This window comes from Harpia harpyja, chromosome 1 (genome assembly GCF_026419915.1).
Source record: "Harpia harpyja isolate bHarHar1 chromosome 1, bHarHar1 primary haplotype, whole genome shotgun sequence".
Classification (NCBI taxonomy): Eukaryota; Metazoa; Chordata; class Aves; order Accipitriformes; family Accipitridae; genus Harpia; species Harpia harpyja.
This window is the reverse complement of record NC_068940.1, coordinates 87,490,142-87,506,149: the sequence shown is the minus strand read 5'-3', so window position 1 is coordinate 87,506,149 and position 16,008 is coordinate 87,490,142. Positions and strand designations below refer to the sequence as shown.

Sequence of the window (16,008 nt, the reverse complement as noted above, 5' to 3'; positions counted from 1 at the left end):
GAAAGTAACTTACGGCAGCCAACTTCATCTTCGTTAAGGTGGCAGTCAGGCACACCATCGCATTTCAGGAGAGATGGGATACAGCCTTTGGAAGGACACAGAAACTCTGTTTGCTTGCAGGAGCCCGGAGACATGGTGGTAGGCACCTCCATGGGACAGTTCATTTCATCACTTCCATCCCTGCAATCTTCAGCCCCATTGCATTTTGCAGAGAGGGGCAAACATTGCTGCACATATGCACACGTGAAGTGGTCACTACTGCAGGTTGGAGGGTGTGGATCAGCTGATCCTACAAGAAAAAAAGGAATATTTATTGATTCTCTTCTTTCAGTAGTCATCTATACTGCCTTTGAGAGGTACAGAGGGACTGTTGGGAAGGCAGCTGATTTTGATTGCTAAACTCTTTAAAAAAAAAACCCAAACAACTTGTATAAAAACACAGCTTCTAAGTACAGAATACACTATTAAAAACATTTTGTCTCATCATATTAACTCCATTGTTGTTGTTGTTGCAGTATTTTGCTTCTAAAGCTCAAATTCAGTATTTGTTTTGATCCTATTACTGCTTGTGCCCTGTAAGTATACAAGGGTTAATACCAAAGTATTAGTAAAACTTATCTTTCACCCTGGATGAGGAAAAGGTTAAAATAGCCCTCATGTTACAGTCTTCCTATATTTGGATATTAAATGGGTGGACAAAAATCAAAGACTGTGTAAGTCTGGATCAGCAAGGAACTCATTTCATGGAAAGCTGTTATACATGGTAAGGTCTGAATGCTCAGCAGAGTAAGAAAAGGATTTTCATAAAGTAACAACAAAATTTTTTACTGATATGGTTTATTATCACTCTGATTCTGTAGCTTAGTTTGATGTGATAGAGAATTAAATCAAAGAAAATACTAGATAAAAGTTTCTGGGGTACAACTGAAAAAAACCCATATTTTTAAATTTCAGACTTTAACTAATTCAGACAGCTGTCAAAAGAAGAAATATCCCATGCTTACTTTTATTGCTGGAAAAAATACTGGAAAAAACTTTCTGTGATCACTTATACAAATAAATTTGTCTCAGATGCTTTCTTTCTTCCTACAAAAATCATTGCAACTGAATTTTACCAGCAGAAGCATCAGAACTATTTGTGGAAACTGGATTCTAAGAAGCTGTCTATGGTAACGCTGTGTTCTTTACACCAACAGTGTCGCCCATGGGAGCAACCTAATGGATTCCTGTAATTTTTGTTTTATGTGCAGGGAAAAGAGAAAAAGCTCCAGAATTTAACTCTATGTATTTAATCTTTTCTAGGTCAATTTGCAGGAGGTGAGTAAAGAAAATAATATTATGATTGTTAGAGACAAGGAAAGACAAATTAATGTCAACACCTTTGTAAAAGACAGGAGGAGTTTTGCTGTTGCCTTGGCCTGAAGCAGAGCAGATCAAGTGCAAAAGTTCATGGGTGGGTTTTATCTTGCTTTTTGAAATGATGCAAGCATTGTTCTCTGACCTCAGAAGTCAAATGTTACTGCTGCCTTAAGGCGTGACACACTGTAAGGGAATACATGGATTTTGGTGTTATTTTACTACTTTTAATTCACTGGGCACAGCAATATGTTTGTGTATTCTCTGATACCAGGCCTGGGTTTTACAACAGGTGAACTTTGCTGAAACATGCTCAGTTTCTAAAATACCTGCATCATGAATAACAATAGCATTTTGTACAAAAAAATAACTGCTAATGCATTCAGATAAACAGAATACAAGTATTATTTTACCATCTGGTTGCTTGTGAAACCGTTACAGGCAAAAAGAGCTCAAACTGCTGTCTAACATTGACCCTTGCTAGCTTAGCAATTTTGATTTTCATGTCAACTTTATGTCAGAAAGTCATAATTGAAAAGCTTCATACAATAAAATATTCCTGACAACATTTCATACCGCTAGTGTTGTTAAATTCTACCATGCTACTAGAAAAATATATTTCATACACTGGACATAATCAAAACATAAACCAATAATAATGGATTTTGACACAGTGAAAATAACAACCTACTGATCTTTTGGCTTGTTTGTATTCAGAATTACATCATAAATCCCTCAAAGACATGCACTTTTAAAAGGGATTGAAAATATTACATTTTCATGGTAGATGTTTTATAAATGTGTCAGTCTCAAAAAAATTATTTTCATTTATGCTACTTCAAAAGGCTTATGAAAGTTGTCTTTAGATAATTGATTATAGTCATTTAAAGCACATAGGGAATTTATTTTTGAACAAATTAAAAGTATTTCAGTTTTTGCATTTTTTTTCTACTTTATTCCCATATTTTAGCAGATAATTAATAATAGTAAGAAATTAGAATTGGGTTCATCATGAAGAATTTGTATATAAGGCCGTGATTCTGCCAAGATATCAATGAAATGTATGGAAAGTCATTGGGACAACGTGTATCTCTCTTTATTGTTATAAACCTGGTACTGTTAAAAATAGAGCAAATCTTAAGCAATGGATTTTAAAAAAAATGAACTATTTTATATTTTTAATTTGCACTTGTTCTGGAAAAAAAAAATTATTATTATATTAGATAGCATTTTTTTTTCCTTCTGTTACTTCTGACCCTTTCCCTCACAGTGCCTAGGGGGCATTTAGGCAGCGAAAATGACTTAAGCTGCAGTCAGTTCCACTTAGGCATGCACTTTTGTCGTTGCGTAATCCAGTTTTAGTTTTTCTGTGTTTGTTCTGATACAGTGGAAATTAACCCCCCACAGTTCCAATGCATTTGACTTTCCTATGGTCACTTGTTTATGCTGGAGGAAAGATTGCATTTATAGTACATTTGTGAGCATTTTTGACCCAGTTGAATTCCCTATATCTGTCCTGTTTGTGCTCTGTTTGCTAACAGGTTTCTACCCAACTTTGTTCTGAAAATTGAAATCCCCTCTTAAACTCAATAATGCTTGAATGTGTTGCTTGTTGTGAATCTGTTCTTGAGTGTTAAACTATCTTTGGGCTCTTGTAGCACTGATCAGTTTAGCCTTATGGTCCAAATCATATAAATTGCTTATGTGTGTAAATGATCCCGTACTAAATTCAGTAGTTAGGCAAATGCTTGAATGCTTTATTGAATAGGGGATTAATTTTTTTTACTGTTATTATTTTCTATCATGATTCTCTATTGTTGTTAGAAAATAATGCCTAGAAAGAAGTTCTTCCTGACTTGTGTACCAATTATTTTAGAGTGTGCAATATTCACTGAGAGCAGTGAAGATGTCTCCAATTTATGCTAAAGGTTAAATCAGGGATAAGGTTAACCAGGGGTCTTGAGGTCTGGTTTATTTTTTCAGTACGTTAATAAAAATCCAAAGCGATACCGTGAAATCAGCAAAATCATTTTAGATCAGAACAATAAACAAAATGAGAATTACCTCAAAGACTGTAAGAATATCACCTTGCTTATTAACTCACATTATGTATTAATTAGGTCACATCTGTTTGGTTTCAGATGTGATAGGAAAATTGTGCTTTGGATGACATTTGATAAAACGTGATCACTGTCATCTGCCAAAACTGTACTCCCAAGTTCAATCTATTTTCTTTACATAAAGTAGGTTATAAATGCTTTTCTTAATTATAAATTAAATGTGCCTGGTAAAAATTTTGAAACTTTATAAAACATTAATTTGTATATAGCTAACATTTAAAACTGACTAATTAGGAATATGCAAATCTAGAAAATCATTAACTAATTCCAACTGAAAAGAAATCTCAAGCAACATATTAATGCAAAACTAATTACTTGCATTCAAAGCTACTATCTATGTAATCATTTATACTAAGCTTATCATTGCAGTGTCTGCTGCTGACATGTTTCATTCTAAAGAGTGGCAATATTCGTTCTGTTTTCTTGCCACTGCTAAGAACTGAACTAAAATGTTAACACTGCAATGTGGTTTGCAGTGAAAAATGAGCTGACTCTAATGAGAGACTCGTCATAAATACCCTCCATTGTGCTGAGTTCCACAGTGGTATACTCACCTGACTCAGCCTTAGAAAATAACTTTAAACTTAAGCATATACATGAATATCCACTCTGTAGATATATATGAAGGTTATGTAAACAGCAGAATCTGAAGTGTGTTTTTTCAATGCAAATTGGAGTATCTGTTCGTGGCCCATGGGCCATTTCAGTCACTTAAAATTGTTAAATTCAGCAATCACCTAATACTGGCATGCTAAAAAAATGTTTCCCTCATCTTTTGCCAAATGTGGAAAAGATGTTCTCAACCTAGCACTCATCTCCTGAGTGCTGTGGGGCTCTCATTTTCAGACCACATTCAGGAGTGGAGGAGATATTGTACAGGTTATTTTTTAAAAAAGCAGTATGTATTTGAAGCTGTTTAAGGATTTGGAGATAAATCTACTGAAAATTATGTGTTCTAAGGATCACAGGATAAAAGATTTCCTTTCTGTATCTAAGCTGCATGATCACTGAAAAGCAGGACTGGAGATCCTCAGAAATACATTCAGTATTTGCACACAGATGAAAAGCAAACTAATCAAAAACAATTTCAGAGAAAATAACCTCTGCTCTGCGGAACACCGACTCTGGATTTAGATCTGCATGAAAAACAGCAGCAAATTGTTGATGTTCCATTATAGCTAAAGGAATCATGATTTTTTTAAGTAGCAAGCTGAGGACATGTCCTTATCTATTTTACTTTGCACTCAGTGTTTTATTTTACACTTATTTTTACCTTCCATATGACAAATAACAAAAATTAATGAAAGGGTTTAAAAATGTGTATATAACATCTACTTGTACATCATAAAAAAGGCATTTTAATTAGGTCCTAAAAAATGACATTTTAATTTGGTCCTAATCCTTTGTGAAACCTACTCACGGAGCTGTGCTGGGTGAGTTATGACCTAAGGACCAAGAAGTGCTACCCTACAAGCATCCTCACACTGAAGAGAAGTTAGGTAGTTGAGGTAGATACAAAAAAGCAAAAATCAGACCAATGTGTAAAGCAAACCAAATTTGGTATGTACTGCTTCATGAACTGCAATAACTACAGCTGAATATATCTGTATTTCATTGTTGTCAGATAAAATGGGTGCTTTTAGACACATTTTTGTTTCAACATGTTAACCATCAAAATATCTGTTACAGTAAATAGAGCTCCTGAGCTGATGACTTGGGAGTAAGGAGCCTTTAGAGTATGAAAAGTGTTAAGTCAACAAGTGCTCATCGTCAAGGACATAATTACCTGTTTGTGGGATAGGGATTTGTTAAAGGCTTGCTGTTGTTTAATGAACATTTTCTGTACAAATATGCTTTGTTGTACTATTGTCTTTGTCAATGTATGTGTACTGATCCTGTTTCCTGACTGTATGCCAAACTTCACAGGTCAGCACAGTAAACATTTCACCTGTGAATCACAGGGATTCAGTCACAGAAAGCCACAGAACTGCTATTACCCAAAAGCTAATATAAAATAAATGTTTGTATTACACAGTCATTAACACAGCGAGAAACACACAAACATGCTTAATTTGAATGAAACACCACCTCCATGCTATCCACCTCTTTTCTGCCTTTCTTGTTCAGATACCAAGGTCTCTGGTGCAGTGTAGGTCTCCATTTATATTTATATATCACCTGTAACAGTGAATTCTAAGGAAGACTAGCAGACATCAGCATTAGAGTCAACACCAGGAAGCATGAAATTATTAGGCAGCATTAACTCAGTTGTATCAGAGCTTGCTCTAAAGCCCATTTAGGTAAGTGGGACGACTCATATTGATTTTAATGGGCCTTGCACCAGACCTTTGAAAACTAACAACCTGTCTGATATATTTGCATAAGTAATTTGCCTACTAAATCTAATAAAAACAGCGGACCTATTAACTGTAGCTAAAAGAGGCCAAAAATAACCCCCTCCAACAGTTTTCATTAAGCAAGAGTATAAATTAATTACAGGCCCAATCCAATGCACTAATTAAATTGAAGTAAGTGGCAGTCCTCACTTTCACTTCACTAAACATTGGATCAGGGCATGAAATCAGCCCATTTGAGGTGGCTGCAAGGAAATAACCTTGTTAAAATAAATTAACCAGACTAAAGTTGTTCAAATACTTTTACAATCTGTCCGTGAGTCTTTATCAGTGTCAATAAAGCTTCTGCTAGAAAATAAAATGTTAATTTCAAAGCTTGTAAAAAGACAAAAAAGGGGGAAGTCAAGTCTGGCCAATTGAATCTTTAAGTCTCTTCCCCTTGTGAGAACACAGAAGGATGGGGCAGGGTGCTGAAAAGGATCCCAGAGACCCTCTTACAAAGCCAGAGTTAACAAAAACAGAGCATGGCCCAATGACTTCAGAGTTTTGTATGTCTGTGCAGAATTTATTTGAAATGATCGCAGTTTGCTAACGTACAAACATAACAGAAAACAGGTTTATTGCCAGTAAAATCAAGCTACGATTTATAGTTTTCTGTCAGAGAACTACTGCTTCTGGCTGGAACACACTGATTACCTGTGACAGCAATGTGGCAATATTTGCCATATTTCTGCTAAGAACAGTCCAGGAATTGCTAGCTATGCCTGCTATTGTGATGGATTTATTTATTTATTTATTTGTTAGGAGCAATGAAGAACTGGAGAAGCTGTGAAGCCTTAGTTTCCAACAAAATGAGGTAGGCTGGACTACAGGACAGGTTTAGAGTGGAGAAAAGGGCAGTTCCTTGGAATCAGCACATTTTCAGAGGTGGGGTGGGAACACAACACTATGCTAAATGTTTTATTTCTCAACTTTTAAAGAAAAGTAGCTTCTACAGGTACAAATTCAGCATCAGCTGAGAAGAGCCCTGAAGACAACTATGGTAAGATCCATATAATTTCTGAGATAAATCTGAGCTTGTGATTTACTCTTATTGAGGAGGCAAGTAGGTTTTATATAATGAAGAATCTGAGAATTTTCTTCTCTCTAAGATAGTATCATGAAACTATTTCTTTCCAAAAATGATTTCTCTCCATCCCTCCAAGGCAATATGTTTATTTTTATGAAGAAACTTAACAAGGCAAAATATCATCTCTGTGATTTGAGGCTTGCTTGGGTGTTTCTGGTGTAAACAGATGGGTTTTGGAGGTTCAATATTGATGAAACTATTTTAATAAACTATTAATAAATCCAAAGATTTTTAATTTCCCAAAAGGCATCTAGCTTGAATCAGAAGATTTCAGTATTCTGTACAAGTATAAGAAGGCAGAGAGAAACTGAAAGATTTGGACGAAGATATTATATTTATTTATTTAAACATATGTGACATAATTGCATTCAGGACCTGCCACTAATTATGCTGGTTTATATAGTGTAACTATCTTATCCTGAAATTATTCCCAGTTTCCCTTCCTGTGAAATCCACAGAAAACTGTGGCTTTACTGCTAGCTATGTCTGTGCACTGGAAGATACTGAAACAGGCTGTAGAAGCTCTCTAAGGTACTATGCCCCAGATCATAATTTTTACTCTTCAGAAATGCAGAAATGCCTTATTTCCGCCAAGCAATGAGGATCTAAACCATCTTCTGATTGGTTTCAGGGAGAAACTAATTAACTAAAGAAACTATTCACAAACATCCCCAGTATCCCCAGTCGTCTCTCACTACTAATCTTGCTTTTCTCTTCCCCTCCTTTGTTTTTACAGACAGCCTCCCCCAGCAGCCCCCCCCTGAATCATCACTTGCCCTTGAGGAAAGAAACTCCCTGAGCTCTCAACCTGAAAGAGATTTCTGCTTCACTGCAAGCATGAGCAGACAAGCTAACAGTGATTCCCCTGGCTCTGCAACTTAAAGAAATCAGAAGTTAAGTCTCCTCTACAGAGTTTTTCCCCGTGATCTAACACTGTAGTATCAGCAACTCAGGCAGTTAACCCTTCCACTATCTGCTCCATTCAGGCTCTGGGAGTTTCAGAGATGGATCATTGACTTTGTCTAAGCCTTTGTCAGATGAGTTCTGTTCCACTGCAGAATTTCCTCACTATTGCTTCACACACATGCACGCATGGACACATGCACGCATACCCTTCAGCAAGGCTCGCTCTGCACCACCAGGGTGTTTTTTTGCACAAGCAACACACAAACACCCACTGTACTTTTTGGGTTGTTGTCTCTTAATTAGATACAGGTGTTATTTATGTTTTTCATATAAATCGAGTGAAATGGGATCTATTAAAAGTGCCAGAAAGCATATAAAATTATCTGCAAATGGATGGTTTCTAGGCTGTTTGGTTTTCTGGCTAGTTTGCCCATAATGCTTTTGCCGGTCTGCTGGTTTAGGGTCTGTATAGGAGAAGCATTTTGGTCATTTCATATTTTGTTTTTTGTTTCAATTCAGGTTTCTTTATTTTTATGACTCTGAAAACAGAAATGTTTTGAACATTTCCAATCCCCAAATTATAGAGGTTATTTTATTTCATTCTCTTTTTAGTTGGCAGGTAGATAGCATTATACAATAAGAAGTAATTATGGAGGTAATTATCAAATATTTTTGAAATATTTGGACACTGTAGTTGTATGCTGTATATAAAACCTCTTCATAAAGATAAATAATTGTACATTCAGAGTTGTATCTGAATAATGTGCATGGAGAAAACAAAATATTCAATTATGTCTCATCAGGAATTTCCCTGTATTAGAGAAAGCAGAGGGTGCTCTGAGTAAAATAGTATTCAACAGTGTGATTAAAGATTATGTCATTGTATATAAACACACAGATCCTGTTGTGAAGCTAATGGAAGTCTGAGGCAGGAAGAGCAGGGAAGGTTTATAGATAATCAGGATTCAAAGAGTGTTTTCCATGAAGCAGAGATAAAATAGGGAGAAAAAGTCCTCAATGTCTGTTATGGGAAACAAATAAATAATAACTAGCCAAGATTTTATGAAATTAGCATTTCCAGGCATAAGTACCTTTGCTCTGTGGTTTCTGAGCCAAAATCACAAGAGGATTGACTTCTGAAGAATGGCTAGTCACTGTTTTCTGAAAATTAGATACCTTCAAGGTACCACATAACACCTAAAATTATAGTAGCTCAGACTAATGGTTGATTTTGAAAACCTTGAGCAGTGACCATTAGCTCATTATCCACATAGATTTTTTTTTTTTACTCTTTCTTTCTTTATGCTATCTATGCTATATGGAAATAGTCTTTATAGTCACTATTCTTATACTAAGTTACTTCAATGAAAAAGTCTTAGAAATGATCTTCATTCTGCTATGTTTTAATTATAAATACTCATCTGAGAGAGTTTGTATCAGAAGATGTCAGTGTTAAAGTTTATTTCCTTCCACCTTGAACAGAGAATGGTCTATAGTTCTGGCCCTTTGGGACACCCTCCTTCTCAGCTTGGTGCCTGAACCTGCACCTATCATACCTTTTTGGTATGATATTGCATACTGATATTAGACAAGGCCTAATTCTGATGTTATTTGGAGGTCAATGGAAATTGTTTTGCTCTGAAGGAACTTCAGCATTGGGTCTGTCAGGCATACATCTGCTGTGAGATCTGAAACTGCAACATGGAGGAGTCTCGGAGAAATCCTACCCACCAAACAGAAGAGCGAATCAGCAAGATTTAAATAAAAATTTTATACATTTCAAGACATAAATGAGAAAGCACTGTACAGTTTTTCTGTTCATGAATGTAAGCCTAGATTCATACAAGAATCAGCATATAATGTAATTCCTGAATGTAAAAAAATTCCCTGCTGTTAAAAGGGGAACTGACAAGTTCAAGGGAAAAAAACCTCGAGGATCACTATTCTGAGACTCTGTATGGCTCAGGAAGACTCTGAATTACAAATGGCTGGCAATGGGGAACATATTGGGGGGAAACAGTACATGTAGTTCCCCCTTTCCTATAGTCTTTCCCAGGCATCTATAACTGTTGGAGACAGGTTATATTGCTAGTTGCACCTTTTCCTTACTTACTATGGCTGACCTGAAGTTCTGAGTATATCTATCCTAAATTTTGTGATTGAAATATAGTTTCCGTTGTCCCAGAACTTCTTTGCAATATCAGCTTTTCTAGAAAGTTAGGAAAGGTGATCTATAGGGATGGATCTGGCTGTCTCTCATGACTGACTTACGATGGCTCAAAGAAATCGAAGATTCAATTTCTGGAGGATATTAGGTATTAGGGTAGTAGGAAGTCTTCGTGCGCACTTTTAAAAAAACCTTTAAAGTACTAGGTGGCTTGAGCTTGAATGTAGAGCTAAATCAAGTCTTGTAATTCACAGATTCTGATTTGCTTCTTTTATTTGTTTCTTCACGACAAGTGTAAGGTTGCTCAATGTACGGATTATTTAAAAACTTTACAGCAGGTCTAGTTTGTGTTTTGCTACAGAGCAATGGGAAGTCTTGGATGAGTTATGGCATGTCAAAGCAAACTTTTCACCTAAGTGGAAGCCATCAACAACCACTGAAAGTTCTACTGTACTTCAGTACCTAAATGGCAAATCTGATCCTTTTGTTGGGAACCTGTGCAGTGAAGTCAAGAACTATGACAACATTAGAAAAAAACCAACCCACAGCAGCCTGGGAAATAGCATTGGGTTTTGCGCAATTCCACCATGACCAGATGACACAGTGTTAGAGACAACATGTCCTGTCTGTGCCTATTTGAGTTGCCCTTTTATCTCCAATGTATCCTTGCATAATGATATTTTCTACTGCAGACAAATCTTCCAGGTGAAAGTGAAGCTGCAATGGGGTCCGGGAGGAAATTTGTAACAGTGGCAGTCCTTTCTCATGTGTTGATAGGCTAAAAAGACTTTTTTTTTTAAATGTTTTGTAAAGAAAGGAATGGATGAAAAATAGAAATAAAGCATTAGAAAATGCTTTAAAATAAAATTATGAAGGATGATAAAAAGTAGTTCACAAAACAGAAGAAAAGAAGGAAAATACTTCAGATAGCACTGAGCAGCTGTGGGAAGTAAACTATGAAAGCAAAAAGATTTAAAAAAGAAATGAAAAAATACAAAATGGTACAGAAAGGTAGAGTAGAAGAGAAGACACAGAAGGACATTTGGATTTACTTTCTTTGAATTGTTAATTATTTCACTAAGCAACATTAATACTGAACTGGTGATAAACACAGAAGGCATGACTGATGGTGGAAAAGCATATACTGGTTTCTCAAACACTCTAGAGCCTAGAGCGCTACATGATGTTTGCACTCCTGTTTATACCCAAGTTGCAGCCCAAATATTCATCTTAAAGTGTCAACACTGTTGGTTTTGAATAAACTAAAACATAAAGCAATTACTTAAAGCAGTACTATTTAGAAGTATGAGTTCACAAAGAGCTGTTGTTAGAGAGGGGCCAGCAGGTAACTTAATTGCATGAAAGGGCTGGAGCAGCAGTCAGTGCTGACTTCGTACTGAGATTTACCTTCTTCCAGCAGAAGATCTCCACAAGCACAAATATTTTGCTTGGGTGATCTCTGGAAGAGGTCACAAAATACATTTACTATTTATTTGTTTCTTGAGAATACTCTCCTAATACATAAAAGCACTATGTATCTAATACCTCACTATTTAAATTACACAGGCTTTGTCCATTGAGTGTATTTCTCCAGTAATGAGTGAGTGATGAAACATAGTATTCTGATTTACATAAACAGAATAAATTTTGGATGTTAGGTGTCTTTGGATTAATGCTAGGAAATAAATTAAGTAGAAGCAGAAATTTGAAGATTACTGTGATGCCTCTTATTTCAGCTGAACTGGAAAATACTATGAGAAAGGTATTAGTGAATACAAAATCTGATTCAATATTTCGATACTCTTAGTCCATTTGAAACTAGAAATGGAAATGGTTTTTAACTTTTATTTTTAAAAATTAAGATATTAAATAAAAATAAAGTAATTTTTTAAAAATTCAAGATAGTACTTAGAAATTTAAAGAAGATGTTTAGAACTGAGTAACAACTAAATTCTTTGGTCCCTAAGATGTGCTAATTCCTGTAATATAAAATCTTCACGCACCTTTATCAGCAGAAAATAATAGACCTTGAAAAGTGGTAAGAGTACATCTCATTTAGCAGTTAATTCTGAACTAAGCTAGATTCTGTGCCACTGACAGCTGGCACTACAGCTCTCTATGCATCGGGATCAGCTAGAAGTTACTTCTGCAGTAGGCTAGGGACTAGCTTGACTACACTTTGTTTAAATGTTCAGAAATATTCTTGGATCTGTAGAAACTCCCATGGCTAATGAGGGCTGACTCCTTATAAACAAATAAAACCCACAGCTGAATTAGAGCTGCCGGTAATGTTTTATTGCTTAGAGCTCCTAACCAGCTAAACTGTGATTTCTTCTATTTAGAACATGTTGCCTCAGGAAACCCAAAGTAATTAAAGACAAGCTGAAAAATAATAATACAGAGAGAGGAAAAACATCTGCAGCAGCAAAGCTATCTTCAGAAAGGCAGAACATTACATAAAACCTGTGCTGCAGGTAATACACTTTTCTTTGAGCTAGGTCTTTGAATAAACATGATGAACAAAAATCAAAGCAGGACTGACAGTGGAGTAGGTAAACTTTCCCACTATTTCTGTTATAGGAAAATGTTCTTGCTCAAGTATCTACAGGGCAGTGATTTTATACTATTTGAAGGTAGTATCTTCAAATTTTACCATCTGAATTTTTAAGAGGTTACTCAGCAACAATTATTAGTAAAAAATAGCACTTCCTCCATAGTAGCTGCTCTTTGTCAGGAACCATATTAAAAAGTCAGAGATAGGTTCTTCCTCCTAAAGTGCTGTGGTTTATTTTATTATACAGATTTTGTGTAGTTCTCTTGCCTCTTTACAAGCACAGATTTGGCCTACCTGGCCAGCAAAGTTTATTAGGATAGGACTCTTCCCAGGATAGTATAAAACCACAAAAAAACCCAGAAAGTCAGTAGTCTTATGTAATAGCTTCTAGATATAATTTTTTTTTGTCTGGAAAGGAGATTATGTTTCAAGTCACAAACTCATTAGGAGACTGCCTTCCATTAGACTTTTTTTTTTTTTCTTTTTGAGAAATACTCACCTGGGACAACAGTAATACTGACTGTAAAATGGGGGGAGGGAGATGTATGATAGAAGAAACTGGCAGAATTATCAGGGTGCACATAAAACTGTGGAGTGGTTGGTGGAGGCAAAAAAAAGTGTGAAGAATGTAAAAATAAGATGCCTGAATTGGATGCCCAATTAAGTGAGGAACAGAGGTGGATTAGTAGAATTTGGAACTGTGGAAGCATCTAGATTGAGAAGGATGGATCTAGGATGGCACATTTAATGCAAGCTAAAGGTTATGAATGGAGGTATAAAGAAAAATAGTGGTAGGGATAGAACACTCTATACTCTAGTTCCAAGTAATGGATTTAAATGAGTAGAAGATGATCTACAGCAGAGCATGGGAGAGGGATGCAACTTGACAGGAATTAAAACACATGAAAAAGACCTCCTGCAACCAAGGTTTGCCAATTGATGTTTTTCCAATAACAACTAAATTATAAAAGATTTTCCAATAATAACTGAAAGTTTGTGTATATTCTAAAAGAACTGGCTAATTCATAGAAGAAAAATCAGCTGAAAGCCATCAGAAAGAATGACCTTCAGAGCTTCGGAAAGTCTCTGAACCAAATTAATACAGTTTACAAAAGATTGGGGGAGGGCAGAGTTTATTTTAGGGGGCATGGTTAATGGTTGGACTCGATGATCTTGAAGGTCTTTTCCAACCGAAATGATTCTATGATTGTATGATTCTATGATTCTATTATGTTCTGCTTTCATTCTAATACGTTCCCTTGGGTATCCATTATTGGCCATACTAGAAGATTTGCCTAGGCTGCTTTTAGGGTAATATAATTCATGCCACTCTTGCAACAGCATAAAGAATAGACTTATAAAGAACAATATTTCATAAAGAATTCAGGTATAGATCCTTCTTATACCTCTAGAAATCACCATAAAAAATACACAGAAATTGTCTGGAGCATACAAGTGAATGCAAAGGCAAGTATCCTGCATTTAAGTTAAACATGTCAACTGTCCAAGGAAAAGTCTGTTTTTCAGATGAGATAATAATGAAATAATACAGAATAGAGCAAGATAAACTACTATTTCCATCTTGTAAGTATTGCAGCTTCTCAGAACTAGTTCCAGGCTGATTGCCAGCTTACCATAGAAAGAAGTAAGTTAACTCCTGAAGATGTCTGCCTCTTCTGCAGCTGGGCAAAGAGCCTAGATGACCAAGTAAGACTGTCTGATTTATTTTTAGGTGGTTGCATGTAGATAAGGTATGAGCTTTTGACTTATCCAACAAACCATAAGTAACCAATATAACTCTAATAAATTTTCTTAAGGTTTTCCTTATGATATACCCTATTTGTAAGACAGACAGAGTGTGATACAAGTTAGATACTTTGAAGTATTCTAAAACTGGAAAATTTCTGGAGAAAAATAAGGTGCTTAGAAAATGTTGCTCCATAAAAATTATCTTATTTCTATAGTTATGATTATTTCAGGATACCTTAACATACATTTTCCATGGATGATTTTTTACTTTCTCTGAATTAATGCTTGTTCATAACAAATTACCAAAGTATATGTTCCATTAAAATTAGAAAATTGATTTATATACATTATTGGAATATAGACCTAGGTCTTCCAGTTAATTACAGGTACTTAAAATATATAATTTGAAAATTTCCTTTTCTATTATGGTACATTATGCATGAAACAGCCTAAGTAATTCTTAAGGTATGGTTAACAAAGGTGATTAACATAATAAGGGTAGAACAAGCACCTGTTTATGTATGTAGTCTGCAGCTCATTGAAGAACATTAAAAAATAGTATTTGCCTGAGCCTATTGGTGGTATTATTCAGAGAAAATACACAAAACTTTTGTTCAGCTTGAGATTGAGCAAATGCCACCTTGCATGAACATTTTTTTTCACTTTAAGCCTTAATCAGCATGTGGTTAATTCTCCAAGGAGCTGCTTAGTCATCACAATAAAAAAAAAAAGTTTCTTGGACAGCATGACAACTAACTCATACATAGGCTATCCTATCTGAACAATAAGAGATGTATAAATAGAAAGAAATGTTATTCAAGAACTTTTTTATAACATTCGTATTGGCATTTAACCATAATCATTCCTAGTTGTTCCTTATGAATGAAGATCTACACAAAAAGTTTTCTGTTACTTTGGTTTTCTTCCCCTCTTGACACTTCAGAATAAGGAATGGCCAATATTCCCATCAGAATCTGTATTTGCACATATTTTTTCTTCTGATACTGTATCATATGTTATATTAAGTTTGCAGAGTAAACCACTGCCTTTCTCACAGAATAAACATGGCATTATAAGGTATTAGAATTTAACTCTTTTTTTTTTACACATTTCAAGTGATTTGTGTAGCAGAAGTGAGACTGTAAATTCTCAAAGTGCCTGGCAGCGAGGTAAATTTGCTATACTGCTGAGATATTTTATGAAAAGAGCAAAGACAAAAGAACTAACCATTTTCTTTTTTAAATAATTATGAAAAACTTTGATACTCATAAAACTCTTCCATCCCAAACTAAGGCCTTCTCTGACTATTTTCATGCAGGAGAAAACCAATACAGTTCAGTGATGGTAGATGTCTCTCAGGTATGGTTCATAGACACACTAACAGTCCCTCAATGACAGTAATATTCTGAGTTACTGTAATTACTTGTATGTTCAACTGCTAATTATAACAAAAAACTGTCTTCCACAATCCATGGGCAAATATCTTTATTCAGATGCTGCACTCAGCCAACAAACAGATAGGAGTCCCTCTGATAGTTATAATGGCTCCTTTCCTTTAGGGAAAAATGCGCTAGTCAAAAATTTGCCATGAGGCTCGTACATGATAAATTTGATCCTTCTTTCCTTAACATGTTTTTCTTTCCCTTGAAAAACACATACTTCTTTGCATGATT

The 16,008-nt window shown here is 35.3% G+C and overlaps 1 protein-coding gene across 1 annotated transcript in view; it reads right to left on the bottom strand.

Moving 5' to 3' along the window:
* The window catches only part of MALRD1 (MAM and LDL receptor class A domain containing 1), a 296,040-nt gene that overhangs the window by 60,153 nt on the left and 219,879 nt on the right, over window positions 1-16,008 (bottom strand). The window contains exon 33 of the mRNA XM_052803955.1: window positions 14-289. Coding sequence (XP_052659915.1) covers window positions 14-289 — 276 coding nt within the window. The remainder of the gene's footprint in view (window positions 1-13; window positions 290-16,008) is intronic.